The 19,012-nt window shown below is 43.9% G+C and overlaps 1 protein-coding gene across 1 annotated transcript in view; it reads right to left on the bottom strand.

Moving 5' to 3' along the window:
* The window catches only part of MIPOL1 (mirror-image polydactyly 1), a 794,108-nt gene that overhangs the window by 230,891 nt on the left and 544,205 nt on the right, over positions 1 to 19,012 (bottom strand). The window contains exon 10 of the mRNA XM_030215153.1: positions 4,735 to 4,829. Within this exon, the coding sequence (XP_030071013.1) occupies positions 4,735 to 4,829 (95 nt within the window). The remainder of the gene's footprint in view (positions 1 to 4,734; positions 4,830 to 19,012) is intronic.

The following is a 19,012-nucleotide window of genomic DNA, read 5'->3' as shown; positions in this document are numbered from 1 at the left end:
TAGGAGAAGGAGTAAGAGAGTGCGGAGGAGGGTGGGGGAGGAGGGTCGACGAAGATGACGAAGACGGGATGTGTTAAGGAGGAATGGGGATGGGTTAATGGTGGGGAGGAAGTGTAGAAGGTTGAGAGCTAGGAATGATGAGGGAGGCAGGCGAGCTGGGGAGGTGGTGGGGGGTGGTAGGGTAGGGGAGTAATGAGCAGGACGGGAGGGGACAAGGGTGGGCAATGAGTTCCTGAGGTAGACAGTGGAAGGGGAGGGGGGAAGAGGTTAGGAAGGGACAGGGCGATGAAGAGAATGTGTATAGGGGCCATATATAGGGCTAAGGTGGATGCGGATAGATGTGAAGTGGCTAAGGTGATAGGAGTAGAGGAGGAGGCAGGAAGGCTAGGACTGGGACAGCAGGCAACAGCTAAGGCATAGGGAGTGATAGTGTCTAGAGGAATTCAATCAGCAATTAAGATAGGGTAAAGGAATTCAGTCAACAGTTAAAGTAGGTTTTCGATATGCATCAGAAGTCGAGGTAACAACTGGAGTAGGTAGCTGGAACAGGCCGGGAGAGGCTGAACGAGCTGGATCAGGTGGGCTGGAACAAGGTGGAGCAGTTGACTGGGACAGGCAGGGATAAGCTGGATCCGACGGACTGGGACAGGCTGGAGCAGGAAGCTGGAACAAGCTGGATCCGACGGACTGGGACAAGCTGGAGCAGGTAGCTGGAACAAGCTGGAACAAGCAGGGAGAGGCTGGATCAGGTGGACAGGAACAAGCTGGATCAGGTGGGCTGGCACCACTGAAGCAGAAGGACTGGAGCAAACAGGGAGAAGCTGAGCAGGTGGGTTGGAATAAGCTGGATCAGGCGGGCTGGGAGAAGCTGGAGCAGATGTCTGGCACAAACAGGGAGGAGCTGGGTCAGGCGGACTGGAACAATCTGGTGCAGATGGACTGGGATGAGCTGGATGAGCTGGATCAGGCGGGCTGGAACAAGTTGGAGCAGATGGCTGGAACAAACAGGGAGAAGCTGGTTCTGACGGACTGCGGCAGGAACAAGCAGGGAGAAGCTGGATCCGACGGACTGCGGCAAGCTGGAGCAGGTAGTAGGCGGGCTGGAACAAGCTGGAGTAGATGGCTGGAATAAACAGGGAGAAGCTGGATCCGACGGACTGCGGCTGGAACAAGCAGGGAGAAGCTGGATCCGATGGACAGCGGCAAGCTGGAGCAGGTAGCTGGAACAAGCAGGGAGAGGCAGGAGCAGGTAACTGGAACAAACAGGGAGAAGCTGGATCCGACGGACTGCGGCTGGAACAAGCAGGGAGAAGCTGCATCCGACGGACTGCGGCAAGCTGAAGTAGGTAGCAGGCGGGCTAGAACAGGCCGATGGATCAGCGGGGCTGGAACAAGTGGGCCAGAGCAGATGAACTGGAACAAGAAGGGGGAAGCTGGATCAGCGGACTGGAACAAGCTGGACTGGAACAGCAGGCCGGAGCAGATGAACTGGAACAAGCAAGGATCAGCGGACTGGAACAAGCTGGAACCGCTGGACTGCACTCTTAAGGTACAGCAATCGCCTCCACATGAGCCTCCGTATTTTACCTCGTGCTGTTGAATAATAATTCACGGTTTCCTCATACAGTCACCTCTCCTCTCTCATCTCTCCCCGGGAACTCCGTTCACTGGGTAAATCTCTCTTATCTGCACCCTTCTCCTCCACTGCTAACTCCGGACTCCATTCCTTTTATCTTGCTGCACCATATGCCTGGAATAGACTTCCTGAGCCGGTACGTCAAGCTCCATCTCTGGCCATCTTCAAATCTAAGCTAAAAGCCCACCTTTTTGATGCTGCTTTTAACTCCTAACCCTTATTCACTTGTTCAGAACCTTAGTTTATCATCCTCACTTTAATATTCCCTTACATCTTGTTTGTCCTGTTTGTCTGTCCTAATTAAATTGTAAGCTCTGTCGAGCAGGGACTGTCTCTTCATGTTCAAGTGTACAGCGCTGCGTACATCTAGTAGCACTTTAGAAATGATAAGTAGTAGTAGTAGTGGAAGGCTCTCCTGCCCATATTGGTGTTTTGGTTGCTGCTGCAAGCCAGTACTGGAACAGAGGTATGGCAGTGGTGTTTCCATACAGAAAAATTTGGGTGGCAAAATGGGAGCAAGCCAAAGCGGCACTTCCACACACATCACACATCCCCCCCCCCCCCCCCCACATTTCTAAATCAGTAATATAAGACACCAGGGCCTTCTATGCATAAATAAGCCTTTTCCCTCCAGCTGGTTTCAGCTACCAAATAAAACTGGCAATATAATTGATAACATCATTCAACAACTTCTTCTTGTGGGAGTGAAGTCTGGATTATCTAAAGGGATGGACAATATCGCAATATAAACCCTGACGCTCCAGTTCTGTATCACAAACTTCATATTCCTCAACAATGGAGCCATCCCCCTTATAACTTGCCATATTAAAAATATTCAAATTGTTTTTATCATCATATATTCCTTCCTCTGCTAAACAATTTTTAAAGCAGATGGAATTTTTATGTGTGGTGACTCTAGAAGATGTGGAGACCAATGGTCTTCAGCATTTTTATTTGGATGCCAAGGGTCTGCTTTCAAACAGGGGCAGCCACTTTGCAAAATAACATAAAAACCTGCAAAAAGACACTTAAAACCTATATAGCAAAGTTATCAAAATAAGACAGCTTTAATCTACCTATGAAAAGACAGTTCTATAAATATTACACTGGGTCCTAAGCACTAAAATCCCTACAACTGAGAAATGAGAACAAAATACGCTGTTACAGATTCCTACTCAGGCACTCACATGTCAACAAGAACCCTTCACCTCAGTCACCCCTATAGAACCCTTACTTGACAGAAAATATGGGACTAAAAAGGTCATGTAGACAAAACTGAAGTGGAGGACTCTCCCCCCTCCCAAAAGCCAGACAATAAACAATGCAATACTCGTAAAACAGAAACAGAAATACAGGGGGTCTTTTACTAAGGAGCACTCACAATTTTAGCGCACGCTAAATGTTAGAGACGCCCATAGGAATGCATAGGCATCTCTAATGTTTAGCGCGCCTACAATTTTAGCACATGTCGAAAACGTGAGCGTGTCTTAGTAAAAGACCTCCACATTTGCTCTTGTACTCTATAAAATACAAGAATAGAAAAGATGTACATTTAGGTACCTTCAGTTAGACCAGCCTGTTGTAACTGCAGGTGCCTATATGCAGCAAGGGTGCGTGTAACTTACTGTGGGATCTTTTTACTAAGTCGTGGTAAAAAGTGGCCTGCGGTAGTGTAGGCGTGTGCATTGGGCATGTGCCGAGCCAGTTTTTACCGCATCTACAAAAAAATGTTTTGTTTTCTTTTTCATGGGACGAGAAAAGGGGCTGCAGTAAAAATGAAACCACCGCGTGCCCAAAACTGGCCTGAGCCCTTAACGCTACCCATTGATCTAGTGGTAAAGGCTCATGCGTTACACGCACGGGGACTGGTTGGCATGCGCCAAGTGCTGATTACCACCGGAACCGGTGCACGTAGGAGGACATAAATAATTTATCCAGGCGTTATGGGCGCAAGCCAAATCTGAAATTACCACCAGAAGGGCGCGCTGGACTGGCGGTAGTCTCATTTTGGCGCATGCTGCACATGCGTAGAGCCTACCAGGCTTAGTAAAAGGGTCCCTGTATTCTGTAAGTTGTGCATGTGGCAACCCCATCCATGCTCCCCCATGTGAATGCCCCATGCATTTATGCACTATCATCACGTATGCACTCCCTTCAAGAATAGTGCTTAAGTGTTTTGCTGCCCCTTACATGAGTAAGTGTACATTTACCCATGAAAGTGAAGTGTTTAAGTAGTGCCCTGCTACAGAATTGCCCTTCACATGACATATTACTGAATTTTAATTGGCCTATTAAAAATATTTGGACTGCTTATGTGTGGTCCATCTGTAAAAAGTCTAAAGCTATTCCAGTTGGATAGGCAGTGCTTTAAAAAGTGGAGGATAAGGGATTTTATTTATTATTTTATTTATTTGACAGCTTTTTTATTTATGAAAGCTTCCCATATCTAGATATAAATATCACAAAATAAAACTGAACATCACTAAAACAGCTTAAACATTATTGTAGCTGGTAGAAACAGCACTAATAACCTTAGTATTTTGTGCTCATTTTTCTACACTGTTCTATACAATACAGGAATACATGACTAAATCTCATTAAAAACATTACTGTTTTGACAAGTATATGGAAACTAAGGGGTATGTTTACTAAGGCATGTTAGCGTTTTTGATGTGCCTTTACAGTTAAGGCGCATTAAACGCGCCAATCCATTCCTATAGGCGCGTTAGTGTTTGATGCTTGTTAGCGTTTAATGCACATTAAAAATGCTAAGGCGCCTATAGCGCACCTTTGTAAAACACAAATGTAAGTCACCTCTGGATGGTTAACAAATCAATTAGTTTGGAGCACACTTTGAAGACTATTTTTATGGAACAGCTGAGTATGAATATTTTTGAGTATGAATATTTTGAATTGAGGTGCTAATGCTATTTATATTTGTTTTATTGTTTATTTTGTTTTTTGTCATTGCTCCTATTATTATGAATGTTTTAGTTGTAAGCTGCCTAGAACAATTTAGATTGCGCGGGTTATATAAGCATTTTAAATCAACAAACACTCAAGCATGAAATTTTTCTTTTAAGAAATTAACCATTTACCTGTAATATACACGAAGAGTCTGGAGTTCTTCCTCAAGTTTCTTATATTGTTGAATGGATTTGTCTCGATCTTGTTGTAATGATATCATCTGCTCCTGGAAATAAATTATGCAGCTGTCACATAGTAATTTTTAAGTACTCTTATCTTGTACATTTAAGGTAGAAATAATGGGGTGAATTCTACAAATCTCGCATAAAAATCAGGGCTGAAAAAAATCCCACTTAAGCACTATTCTATAAGTCGTGCCTAAAGATAGACATGGTAAATAGAATAGCACTTAAGCGCAGAGTTTGCGTGTAAATTTAGGTATGTCCATTTGCACCAATGAAAATGTGGTGCAAATGCCCCTATCTACATTTACGTACGGTGCTCCCCTTATTCTATAACTGTGGTTGTAACCTGAATGCATGCTCTTGCTCTGCCCTGAAACACCCATGACCCTCCCATTTCTGCGCCATTTCTGGGATTCACATAAAAATTAGGCATGCATAATGCACCTAAATGTACATGTGTACATGTTAATTGATTTCAATTTGTGCCAATAATTGCTTGTTAAAACATCAATTATTGGTGCTAATTGGCTCATTATTCAATTAAATTGAGTGCGTAAATTGGGCATGTACTCAAATTTGCATGTGCATTTATTGGCAACTTTTATAGAAATAGGGGGAAAATACAGAGACATGAGATATTTCCTTTAAATCTCATAGAAGAAATAGTTAAGGGCTTACCAGAAATCTAAAATCTCTACATTTTTAGAAGATAATTATTGGATCTATGAATTCTTCAAGGAAATTTAAAACTGATAGTTCTACACAAAGCATTTCCATAGGGATATGCATCTGCTAGAGCACATTTGGAGATAAATTGATTTATTGTTAACCTATGAATTGATACATGATAATTCAATTATCGCAGGACAAAAACCAAAATGAAAAAGTTTGCCCTGAGCACATCCTATCCTCCATTATAATACACAGAACACATCTGATTTTCCTTACTGGTTTAAACTAGCACTTTTTTTTAAATTTTATTTTTATTGCAATTAAACAAGTTAACACAAGAAATACACTTTGGGCCCTGTTTACTAAGGTACGCTAGCATTTTTAGCGCATGCTAAAAATTAGCATGCGCTAACCATGTACACGCCCATAGGAATATTATGAGCATCTATATGGTTAGCAAGTGCCAATGCTTAGCATGGGCTAAAAACGCTAACGCGCCTCTAGCGTGGCTTAGTAATCAGGCCCTAGATCTAGAAAAGTCAGAAATTACAAGAAATAATCAAAAAAGTGAAAGTCTAAAGAAAAAGTAATAACTAAAAGCCCACAATTTTGAGAGGATAAAGAGATCAAATGATTAATAAGCAAACTAGAAATAATTCTTAATCATAGGAAAACAAACTTAGAGAGCGAAAAATCATTTACTATGCGAGAAAAAAACCTGTAAAGTGCAGTCAAGTCTCCAACGGATACACCCTGACCGTGAGAGACTATTTTATTACTCAGAAAGATAACTAATTGTGAAGGATCAAAAAATAATATAATTGCGCTTGATACTTGGCCACACATTTACATGGAAATTAGAAGAAGGAAAGACCCCCAAAATCAAGACTTTGTCATATTAATAAGAATTCCTTTCTACTTTTCTGTGTGGCATTTGCAATATCAGAAATATCTGAACCCACAAAGTACAAAAAGTAGATCCTCAATATTTAAAGTATATTGTCAAAATCCAGTCATTATCATAATCCAATGCCATTGTCACCAGGAGAGTAGAAGGTACAGCTACCCCTCCTTTTGAAGGCTTCAAAAAAATATAAAATCAAGACTATCCTATGAAATGGGAGACTGTACTTCGGCGCCCTCCCCTGTAGACTTCTTACTAGAAGGTAAATAATACACTCGGGAAAAAGGAGGAAGTGATTGTGAAGGAATCTTAAGATATTACAACATACAGTTCTTAAAAATTTCTTGTGGGGAACCACAAAACCAGCACTTTTTTAAAATTACTAACCTTCTTATTGTAATATAGTAGAACCCAAAATCTTCCTTCCCATAATCTTAGCATCCCCAGGGATCTCAAGGGTCTGGCTACACTGCAGATCCTAATGTACCTGTAGATATTGCACCTGCACTGCAGCGTGAAATCCACAGCTGGAATCACCATGGGTACTTTTACCCACAGAGAGGGAATACAACTACCCTAGGGCCCTGTTTAATAAGCCGCACTGTAGGCATGCAAACTTTTTAATGCGCACTAAAATTGAGAATGCGCTAACGCTAGAGACACCCATAGGAATGTAATGGGTGTCTCTACCGTTAGCGCGCGCTAATTTTTAGCACACGCTAAAAAGTTAGTGGTTTAGTAAACAGGGCCCTCGGTTTCCTTGTTAGACTCAGTTTCTGCTGATTGTGCTGGAATAGACTAGGGATGCTGTGGAGACAGCAATCACAATCCCTGGAAAGCGAAGTCCAGCTTTTGTACAGAAGCTCCCCACAGCTGAGCCTGAAAAAGGACAACGTACATCTGAAAATTGACTTTCCTCAATGTGGCTTATTATACATGCATTATAGAACAAACGCACAAACCTTTAGCCACATTGCAGGTAATTTTATAACAAAAGACCCCTATGCTGAAAGTCCAAGAAGGCATCTGTTTTATCTCTATTTCAGTAAAGCAAATATAGTCATCTTTATAAACTAGGACAGTTTGAGCTTGGTGTGTCAAAATTCGCCAAAAAACCGAGCATAACTCGGGTGGTGTGTCACTTCGAGAAAAAAACCATAATTTCGCGATATTTATAGTTTAAATAACAAAAATGTATAATTGTAATATATAACTGTATTTAATAAACCAAAAACTAATTATTTAACTTACCTGCTTAGTGACTTCTTTGTTCATCTGTCAGTCGGTTTCTTTTGTTGGTCTTGATATTATTTAACTTGTGTGAGGTGCCGTGAACTAAGATAAGTTAGGGGGAGGGGGAATTCTTTAACTAATCTGCCTATTAGTGACTTTTTTGTTGCTGAATTTCATTGGCTAAATCTTCAATTGAAGGTTGGTATTTTGTACACTTCAAGCCCAAGCAAGCGCTACTAACTTCATCTGTCAATCTGTTTCTTTTGTTGGTTTTGATATTATTTAACGCTGAGAATAAGGTTTCACAAAAGTACGTAGAGGGAAAAATTGTGAGTAAAGCCATTGCTATATTTTTCAGGGTGCTAAAAGTGTCTGGTAATCGGTTCCAAGCACTCCAAATTTCCTGTTCATAGTGGCACTCCTCTTGATTCTCCAAGCGGCACCTTTCCAGATTCTCAAGCTTTGACCTCAAGTCGACAAACACCTGAGCCCAGATGCTGTCTTGAAATTCTACAAGTTGCATCTCCAAATCATCAATTTGCATCCATTGGAAACCATTTAATTCCAAACTACTGTAGACTACTACATCAGGATACTTAATTATTTTCATGGTCTGTTCTAGGCTTCTAAATTGATTAAATCTATCACTGAACTGGTCAAGTAACGAGTCTAAAACATGCTGGTACTTTATATGCAAGGGTTCCATTTCATTTTGTATAGCTGCACTGGCCTTCTCAAAATACTTTGTTACTCGAGGAAAATACTTATAAGTTTTAGTTTCTACATCTCGCTTGAAAATTTTAAGTTTACTTTCAAAAGCTTTTATGTATCCAAACATAACGTCAATACTTTTGCCAAAACCTTGTAACTTTAAGTTCAGTTCATTAATATGAACAGAGAGATCTGTAAAAAACATCAGGGTGTTGACCCACTTATCATTGAGCTGAGGAAAGTTTCCCAGATCCTTATCCTCAAGAAATACCTTAATTTCTTCAAAGCACTCCACAAAGCGCTCAAGAACTTTGCCTCGGCTCAGCCATCTTACATTTACTTATGTCTCTCTTTAATTGATGTTGTACGTTTGTGTTCAGTCTCATTATTCGGTCTTTTATGATATTTCTACTGAGTGGTAACTCAGATATTCTCTTAATAATTGCATCTTTATTTTGCATATCGTGAAACAGAACTGGTGCACAACTTAGGAGAGTTTCTTTAATAAATTCTCCCTCACTGAGTGCTTTTCCATGCTGAGCTATGGAGTGAGCAATGCTCAAACTTGCAGATGTTAAATTTGTAGAACCTTTTAGAAATTTAAGGATGGAATTAGATTGGCTCTTATAAAAGTGTAGCTGCCTGGAAATGTATTCCTTCCTTTCATCCTCACTTTTTTTCAAGAGCTGGGAATGATTAGTTTCAAAATGTCTATTTATATTCCACGTTCTGCTTACTACCGTTTCAGTACATAGAACGCAAAATGATCTGCCATTTTTTTCTATAATGCCATACATCTCGGTCCATGTCTCTTGAAAGGGTCGGCTACTGCTACTACCACTTCCTTTACTTAACCTTGATTTTTTATTTTTTGGGTTCTCCATCAGGGGGGCAGTGACAGAAGATAGAATTATAGATAGCCTGTTAGCCCTGCAGGCAATTAGGGGTTAACTAGCCTAACTGACCACCTTATGTAAATTAAGATGGCTGCCACTATTTCTAATGGCGGGAAACGGCACCCATAGCACATGCCCTCGCCTCTCCCAGCCTCCTCCTCACCTATCTCAGTAATGATGGTCAATTAGAAATCCACGACACCCCAGAACAGTAGATTGGATGATGGTTGCTGTGGTTATGTGGTTGCTGGTAATGGCGATCACAGGGCCCCCAGAGATGTGTCCCCCACGGCATTCCGCTGCTCTCTGCTCCGCCGGCCAGAAGTGAGGTCAAAGATCCCCTAACGGCCGTGCAGGAGCCGGGGCAGAGGGAGCAGCAGGGAGGGAACAAGCGGAGGACTTGGAGGGAGCCAATAGGAGCGCACACGGCACCCCCCCAGCGGGTAAACATGCACCGGGGGGGGGGGGGTGATTTCGCCGGGGGGGGGGGGGGGGGAGGTCACGCTGCACCTGGGGGGGGGCGCATCGGCGATCCGCCCCGGGTGTCAGCAAGGAACGCCGCTGCTTCTCTGTCATAGGTTCGCCATCAGGGAACTAGGAACACAGAACCAGCATGGAGAAGAGATGGCTGAGAGGATATATGATAGAGCTCATAAAACACTAAAGGGTCCATTTACCAAGCTGTAGTAAAAAGAACCCTGCAGGAGCATCGGGGCCGTTTTTCCTGCAGCACATGGTGCTGCCCGATTACCGCCGGATTGCCACTGTGGTAAAAATTGCAACAATATTTTCTGGGACGCCAGAAATGGCGTGTGCTCAAGTAGGAACTACTGTCAGCAGCCACATTGGGCTGGCGGTAGTTCCAGGTTGCCTCACGGCAACCCTTTCGTAAAAAGGCCCCTAAGTGGAGTGGAACAGGTAGACGTAAATTGCTTGTTTACTCTTTGCAAAAATGCAAGGACCAGGGACGTAGCCAGCCCTCGCCAGGAGGGGGGCCAGAGCCTGAGGTGGGGGGGCACTGTTTAGCCGCCCCCCCCCCCAAGCCACCGTGCCACATTGGACACCCCTGCCGGACTGCCGACGACCCCCTTGAACACCCCTCCCACCACCAACCCTCCCCCACCGCGCCGCCCGCCCCCGCATCAGATACCTTGTTTGCTGGCGGGGGTCCCCGAACCCCGCCATCCGAAGAGAGTCTTCTTCAGCGCCAGAGTAGTGCCTTCATTCAACGAAGTTCCTGGTGAGAATAGCTGTTTTGACGCCGTATGTCATGCACAGGGCTACATGTATGGTGCAGGACATAAGGCGTCGAAACAGCTGATCGCACCAGGAACTTCGTTGAACAAAGGTGCTACTCTGGCACTGAAGAAGACTCTCTTCGGCTGGCGGGGTTCGGGGACCCCGGCCAGCAAACAAGGTATCTGATGCGGCAGCGGGGCGGGCAGCGACAGCGGGAGAGGGTTGGTGGTGGGAGGGGGGTTCAAGGGGATCGTCGGCAGGGGGGCCAGGGCCAAATCTACGGGGCCCAGGCCTCCTCAGGCCTCACGTAGCTATGCCACTGGCAAGGACTGAGGGGCATGCAATGATGCCACTAAGTAGTAAATAACAAATCAGAGAAAATATCTCTTCACTCCATATGTAATTAAACTCTGGAATTCATTGCTAGAGAATGTGGTAAAAGCAGTTTGCGTGGCAGAGTTTAAAAAAGGTTTGGATACTTCCCCAAAAGAAAAGGCCATAAGCAATTATTAAGATGAACTTAGGAAATACCAGGTTTCCAAGTTTATTAATACTTGATATACCGCCTGGGGGAACATTCCATCTAGGCGGTTTATAATATCAAAAACAGTTCATTATATTAGAAAAGAAATGGAACTATAAAAATGACAGGAAAGGGGAGACAGAAGTGACCCAGAGAGGAAGGTACAAATAGTAATAGGAGTCATAGGAGGTAAGTGAGGAGAGATGCCACTATGTAGCCCTATCCAAGCCAGCGGTCAGTGATGTGGGGGTGTAGTAGGGGTATAGCCAAAAGCAATGGCAAATAAATGAAATCCACTGCTTATTCCTGGGATAAGAACTCTAACATCTGTTTTACTCTTTTGGGATCTTGCCAGGTCCTTATGACCTGGTCCTGGACTGGCTACTGTTAGAAACAGGATACTGGGCTTGATGGGCCTTCAGTCTGTCCCAGTAAAATAATGCTTTCTGTTTTTATGCTCTTAACCAGCCTCGGTAGCACACAAGTTCAAATATACAAATTTGCATCTTCTATGAAGATGATGTAAATGTGTGCATGTACTCTAAGCCTGTACCCACATATTTTATAAATATGCATGTATATTGCAACTGTGCCTCGCTCTGCCCCCCCCCCCCCCCATGAATGCCTACAAGTGTTTTTTACACTTACAAATGGTTGTACAATTTTATAAAATGAAAATTTAGTTTAAAATGTTTGTTGGTACCTTAAACCAAGGGCAAATTTTAAAGGGAAAGAATGTATGTACTTTTGTTTTGAAACTTGGGGTGAAGTCCATTTTTTAAAAATCACCCACAGACTCTGTCCAAAAATGAATAGTTTAAAAATTTCCCCTGAATAGAGGAGAGCAGGGTAGGATCAAAGGTTAAAAAAAACAAAAACAAAAAAACCCTGAAATGAAGGATGATGGCACCTCAGTTTTGGAGCCCTCGCTCATGAAGGGCAGCAAATGGACTGGTTTTAGCACAAAAACTGTACTGTAAAAATTGCAGGTCTGGATGGACTAAGGGGGCATAAGGCCTATTGATTCTCCTAGACCTATCCATGATGAAGAAGAAAATGTTGAAGAGGAGGAGGAAAAATCTTGGACATGAGACATAATGTGATGGGGTAAAAAGAAAGGTGATACGAGTTAAAACACTCTGGAAGGCACAGAGGTCATAACTTTGCAAACAGATCTCAATGGCCTGCCAAAGCAAGCCGTTTCCCATCAGTACAGGTGAATGACATTCTTAATAGAAAAACAGGCATGAAGCAAAGGAGGTGTTTTTTTGCTGAAGGTCAGTGACTAAATTCTCTGCCAATTTTCAATGTACTGTGAAGAATGAATCAAATAATGTGCTGGTAAGGAAGTTTTGTAGAAAATACACCTAATCTTTGAAAGATTCATATAACTTGTCTTACCAGTGGCACATAAAATATACTCAATATTTACCCTATGCCTTCTAAAGTTACACAATATTTGGATGCATCATGTATTCCATATGAATAAGGGAAAAAGAGAGAGAATCGAAGCCCAACTGACAGGCACTGGTGAAGCGAGAGAGGTCATAGAGTTGTAAAATGCATTAAAGTAAGGCTTCTACTGAAAAATTTCAGACAGATAAGAGACCATTGGCAGGCTTTTAGCTCTCTTGACAATAATTCATTAACTAATGGTATTCACCTGTAAATCACAGATCATTTCTAAACTGGAAGGCTTAACCCTCTTTTGACTGAAAACAAACAAAAAAAAGGACCAGAGAAAAATCTGTGGAATGAGAAATAGAAAATTAGTAATCAAGTTGACTCTTCAGAAAATACTACAGTGGAGGAGAAAATGATTCCATTCTCTGATGACAGCAGTGCAGTGGCAACACTGGTTCACTTGACCTTAGTTCAATGCAGTTTCAGAGGATTCTTCTAGAACATGGTTTATCAACTCCGTCCTCAGGACACACCCAACCAGTCAGGTTTTCAGGATATCCACAATGAATATGCATGAGGTAAATTTGTATGCATAACCTCTATTGTCTGCAACTCTGTCTCATGCATATTCAATATGGGTTCCTGAAAACCTGACTAGCGGAGTGTGTCCTGAGGATTGTGTTGAGAACCGCAGTTCAAGAGATTTCATTGAAAGCACTGGTCTTGTACAAGGGAGTTCATGAGCACCATCGTAGCTTCAACTTCTTGTATACCTTAGCTAAAAATCTAACTAGTTGATCTAGCATAAAGACTGTCCTTTAGTAATGGAGTGGAGGAGTGGCCTAGTGTATAGGGTGGTGGACTTTGGTCCTGAGGAACTGAGTTCGATTCCCGGCACAGGCAGCTCCTTGTGACTCTGGGCAAGTCACTTAACCTTCCATTGCCTGCTGCAATGAGCCTGCCATGAGTGGGAAAGCACGGGGTACAAATGTAACTTAAATAAATAAAAATAATGAGGAGGAAAGGAGTGTGCATTTTTCTACTGCTTTCATCAGAAATCAGTTGTGGTTGAACAATTATTCTTCTTCTGGAAGCAGCTACAATGAGCTGCAGTGATTAGACTGCATTGATGGAAGCTACAAACAGAGACATCAGGTAAAGCTGCATGAAAATTGTCCCAGGAGTCATCTTGGTGCTTCAGTGGCAATGTTGTACATTTGAATGTAGAAGATCTTGGGTTCAATTCTCAGCTTGGGTCCTCTGCACTAGTTCAGTTGGGGAAGATGATGCTGTGAAGGCACCATTTATAGCCCTCAGGGAGAGGAAGTCACAGTCACTGAGCAATGGCAACAAATAAAGGGCAATTTTATATTCTAGGCTCCCACATTTACATGCTTCTTGCACTTGTAAATAGAGCATTCACACTTACCCATAAAAGTGCCAGCAGAGCACCTAAGCACTATTCTGTAATGGTGCATGTTACATAGGGGTCCTGTTACTAAGCAAACCCCAACACGGGTCTTTCCCGTGCGCTAAGGTCATTTTTAGTGCTGCTGGCACATGGACTGTATATGTGTTGGCAGCATCAGCATAGGATAAGTACATAAGTATTGCCATACTGGGACAGACCAAAGGTCCATCAAGCCCAGCAACCTGTTTCCAACAGTGGCCAATCCAGGTCACAAATACCTGACAAGATCCCAAAAAAGTACAATACATTTAATGCTGCTTATCCCAGAAACAAGTAGTGGATTTTTAACAAGTCCATTTTAATAACAGTCTATGGACATTTCCTTTAGGAAGCCGTCCAAATCTTTTTAAAACCCTGCTAAGCTAACCGCCTTTACCACATTCTCCGGAAACGATTCCAGAGTTTAATTACACGTTGAGTGAAAAAACTTTCTCCGATTCATTTTAAATGTACTACTTTGTAGCTGCATCGCATGCCTCCTTGTCCTAGTATTTTTGGAAAGAGTAAAGAGATGCTTCACATCTACCCTTTCCACTCCACTCATTATTTTATAGACCTCTATCATATCTCCCCTCAGCCGTCTCTTCTCCAAGCTGAACAGCCTTGCTGCTTTAGCCTTTCCTACATAAGTACATAAGTATTGCCATACTGGGAAAGACCAGATTGTGGGCAGATTGTGAATCCCAAGGGGACAGATGGCTACAGAGTGCAATGGTCATGTAGATGGGCAGTCTGCTCCATACTGTGACCCACAATATTGTTTCTGTGACCTACTTTGTATTCTCATGTCTAGGTAACTATAGCTACATTAGGAGATAATCTCCTTTGGTCATTTCACCTTCAAAACCTTCCCCTAATCCTTGGAGGGCCACTGACTGAGCTCATAGTTGTAGGGCATCTGGAAATGGGGCCCTTCCCGAGCTGAGTCAAGAGGCCAGATATTGCCCTGCCAAGTCCTGGGGGCAGGCCAGCCCTTCAGTTGGTGAGGAGCTGGCTCAGGAGTCTGTCAGAGAGATATGTGCATGCACCGGCCACATTCCCTGCACATGTCTCTCAGCCACTTGTCTTGGCCATCTCCTCGCCAACTGAGGGGCTGGCTTGCCCCGAAGACCTGGCAGGGCAATATCTGGCCTCATGACTCAGCTCGGGAATGGCTCCATTCCCAGATGCCCTGCAGCCATGATCTGGGAGAAGGGTGTAGGAAGGGAGACTGCAGTCCTGTATGTTCCATTTCCCACTCTCAGGGATCTAGGTAGCAACTTCCATAGACTTTACACCTGTGTCAAGTGCTGTGGTGGGCAACCTTAGTTCCACTTTTATTGCTGACTGTGGCAAGCCTTAAGACATTTGTCTTCACCTATTTTTTGCCTACATTAGGTATAGCATGATGGTTTGCGGTGTGGTCTGGAATCCTAGGGGGCCAGGTTGGAGTCCCACAGAGCCTTTTTCTTTTTTTTATTATTTATTCATTCAGTTTAGTCAAATTTATACAAGAAACATCTTGATTGGTAAAGCATCATAAAAATAACATTTGTAACAAGGAATATCAACATTGATTTAGGTAATAATTGACACTCAAGTCCATAAATAACAGATCCAAAATTTAGGAATTCAGGGAGGAAGAAAGGTATAAGAAATTAATAAAAGATATCACAATCTCTACTAAGGTGAGTTAATTATTTCCTTGTCACGTGTCCTTTTTTCGCCGAGGCTATTAGAGCCGATGCATGTGCTGGTTCTGTGAATACATATTTCTTCTCATCAAGTCTTACTATGCACCTGCAGGGGTGTCTTAAAAAAAGGTACCCTCCAAGTGCAGTACTTCGGGCTTAAGGAGCAAGAATTGTTTCCTCCGTCTCCGTGTCTCCTTGGAGACATCAGGGCAACAGTAATATTTTATAACCCAAAAAGGGTTTATCTTTATTACGGAAAAACAGGCAGAAGATCCAATTTTTATAAGGTAATAATGCAACGGTTGCAACCAAAGTTGCAGCCGTTGCAAGTTCGGAATCAGAAGTCTCAAGCAAAAGAGATACATCCAATGAAGTTTCAGGCATTTGATTCAGTTCCTTTCCTGGAATATAATATGCCAAAGTAAATGGTGGTATATTCTGCTCTGGCACATTCAAAATGTCCCGCATATAACGTTTTAACATATCAAGAGGAGCAACAGTCTTTATCCTAGGAAAATTAACAAAGCTTAGATTGTGATTTTTAGTATAATTATCGAAGATTTCCATTTTTTTTCCCTAAGATTTGTTAAGTCGTTTGTCATTAAAGGTTGTAATGTTTCCAATTTCATAGTTCTTTGACCACTGAGCCTTTTTCTGCTGCAGGGCCCATTAGATCCCTCTCCATTAGTGCAGCACTCTGGTGGAGCACTTGACATTATGGGGGAGCTGCTCTGATTGTGGACACTGAGGGACACTAGAGGGCCCTTTGGACAATTCTCTCCCTGTCTGTCACCCTTCCCCCCAGTTCAGCATTCTCCCTTTCCCAGGGCTAGGCTAGTAGTGTTTAAACCAGAGCACCTTTCAGCCTTGCATTTCATGAAATGAACACATGTTTTGCAGAGTAGAGACACAGACCTTTGATGCAAACAACTGCAAACATTATAGTTGGAACAATAAAAAACTCAAAAATTATGTACAGTGGTGATTGTCCATTGGCCTTATTGAAGCTGCCGCTGTGCCTCACAGAGCATCCTTAGCTCTTCCACTATCTGTCCCATTCATTCTCATTGGGCCACCAGCTCCTGCTGCAGGTCTATGTACATGGTTGAGACTTGCAGCAGGAGCTAGACTAGGGTGCCTGGATGGGTGGGGCAACCAGCAGGCATAGCAGCCATTTCAGGCCAGGGCTCAGCTGCTGGACCCTCCTGTGTTGCTGTTGGGGGAGGAGATATTCTTGTGCCCCCTATTACCCGTCCAGTGGGGGCATGTCCTTTCAGGGGTCTTTCCCCCCTCAGCCTCCTGATGTTTATGGGGATTGGCACCTTCCAGGGCCCATCACAACTTCCTCCCACGTGTGATCTAGGACATGCTGGTCCTGGGCAGCCTCATCTATGGCGTGCTAGTCCTGGGTAACCTCATCTGAGATGTGCTGGACCAGGACAGCCTGATCTTGGGCGTGCTGGTCCTGGTCAGTTTCATCTGGGGTGTGCTGGCCTTGGGCAGGATGTTTGGCAGCTAGAAGGTACCCTGTGTGTGTGCAGGTTTGGAATTGAGATCAACACATTCTACATAGCTTGAATAGTGGTGCAGCTGGCTATCGGAAGGCAGGAACAGGGACACCTGGGGGCAGTTGTTGCTACTTGCGGGACATGTCTTAGTTGTTGCACCAATGAGATGACATAGTAGGAAGTCCCGGAGGAAATGATATCAGAGATATTTGTCCCCTGAGAGGGTTGTCTGGATATGGGCACACAGGATGGGTTCTGGCTCTGCTGGGGAGCTATGGGTGAGCAGGCATTGGCTGGGAGGTAGCATGGCACTGCACTATTGCACAGATGGGGCCATTGTTTCCATTTTTGTCCGGGATGTAGGTGTGTGTGTATCCTCATGCCCATGTGATCTACAGCTGGCTGGCTGAAGGCAGGGGAGTATGTCAGAACCGCCCATCCTTCTGGCCACCTCTGCAGTTTCTAGACGTCGAGGTGAGAAATATAGATTTGGGGACATCTATCTGTGGAGTACTCATGTTAGCTGTTTTAGGGCCTCACTGATGGCAGTGGCTGCACATCACCCCATGATTCATGCCCATACTGTGGAGGTGGCCGGGGAGGGCAGGGGAAGTGTACACACAGGTGGGAGTTTCCATAAAGGGAGGTTGGGGATCCACTATAATATGGAGATTTCAGGGGCCCCCAGCTTGGGCCTTGAGGGATGTCTCACAGGGCAGCATACCAAACTTGGGAGCTGACAATGGTATATCCAATGAGTGTGGGTTAGGGGGCATGACAGACAATCCATTTGGGTGGCAACTGATACTCTGACCACCCTCTGTGATCAGTGTACTGTCCTCCTTGAAAACTCATTTGTCAGATACGTGTGTGATGTAGAAGTTAGAGCTGTGTGCCATGAATGCAGGATACATAGGTTTGATTTGGAGTTACTGTTTTATTTCCCCCACCATAGCAGCTGCAATGTGCTAGGTAGGTGTGTGTGACACGCTGGGCACTTTTCTATTAGTCGCTGGAGGATGCTATCCAAAGGGCTTCCCCCCTTCTTTTCAATGCCATCTTATAGGTTAGGGGTTGGCTGCAACACATTCTAGTAGATATGGGGGTTGTGGGCACACTGTAGCGCGGGTAGCTGCATACTCAGGCCTTGATAGGGGGCAGAGCTGATATAGGGGTGCTATGTCTCTGGTACTTACATTGGGTCCTGAGATGCTCCCTCATGTGCCGGATTAGGGCAGGGTCTTCTCTCCTGATGCACCTGTACCGGTGCCAGAGCGACTCAAAGTCCCGAAGCGCCTGCAAAACACTAGCTGGTGGAGACAGGGTTCAGGTGATCGGCCTTCTTTGCGTTACATACTTAATTCTTTTTTTTACAATATATTGTGCAATGCTTCTTACATAGTCAGTGACAGATGTCAACAGCCAGATTTGGGGGAGGGGGTCTGAGGGGGTGGGCATGCAGGTGCTATGTGAACTGAGGTGATCATGGGGACAGGATGGCATGGTGGCCTTTCTGTGGAGCAGGTGCACTATTGCAGGGAGGTGGGTATGGGGGTAGTGGGGTAAAGCAGGTGTGCTTTGGACAGCTCAATGTACTTTAGTGAGCTGCTGCCAACGTTCCCATCAGTATATAGGCAAAGGGCAGGATGCTGGGGGAGGGGGTCCAGATATGTACAGCTCCTCCTTAAACCATTTCAGGGTTAGTGGAGGGGGATCCAAAATTACATGTCATTGGATATTCTGTACATTCTGATTTCAGCAATGTTTTGTTATTCTTTCTTATGAAAAATCAATACCATGTATTGCAACAATAGAGGGATCTCACTGTATGTGACCCTGTCTATGTATGATGCTGTGATCCGGGGAGGAGGGGGATGGCAATGTTTCACACTCACCTTTCCAAGCTGCTTCTTATTTTTCTCCATGCCCTCTTGGAGACATTGTGTGGAGCAGGTGGTAGTGGTGCTTCAAGATTTGTCTCCAATGCCTG

The sequence above is a fragment of the Microcaecilia unicolor genome, chromosome 9 (genome assembly GCF_901765095.1).
Source record: "Microcaecilia unicolor chromosome 9, aMicUni1.1, whole genome shotgun sequence".
In the NCBI taxonomy this organism is placed as follows: Eukaryota; Metazoa; Chordata; class Amphibia; order Gymnophiona; family Siphonopidae; genus Microcaecilia; species Microcaecilia unicolor.
This window is presented reverse-complemented; position numbering and strand designations above follow the sequence as displayed.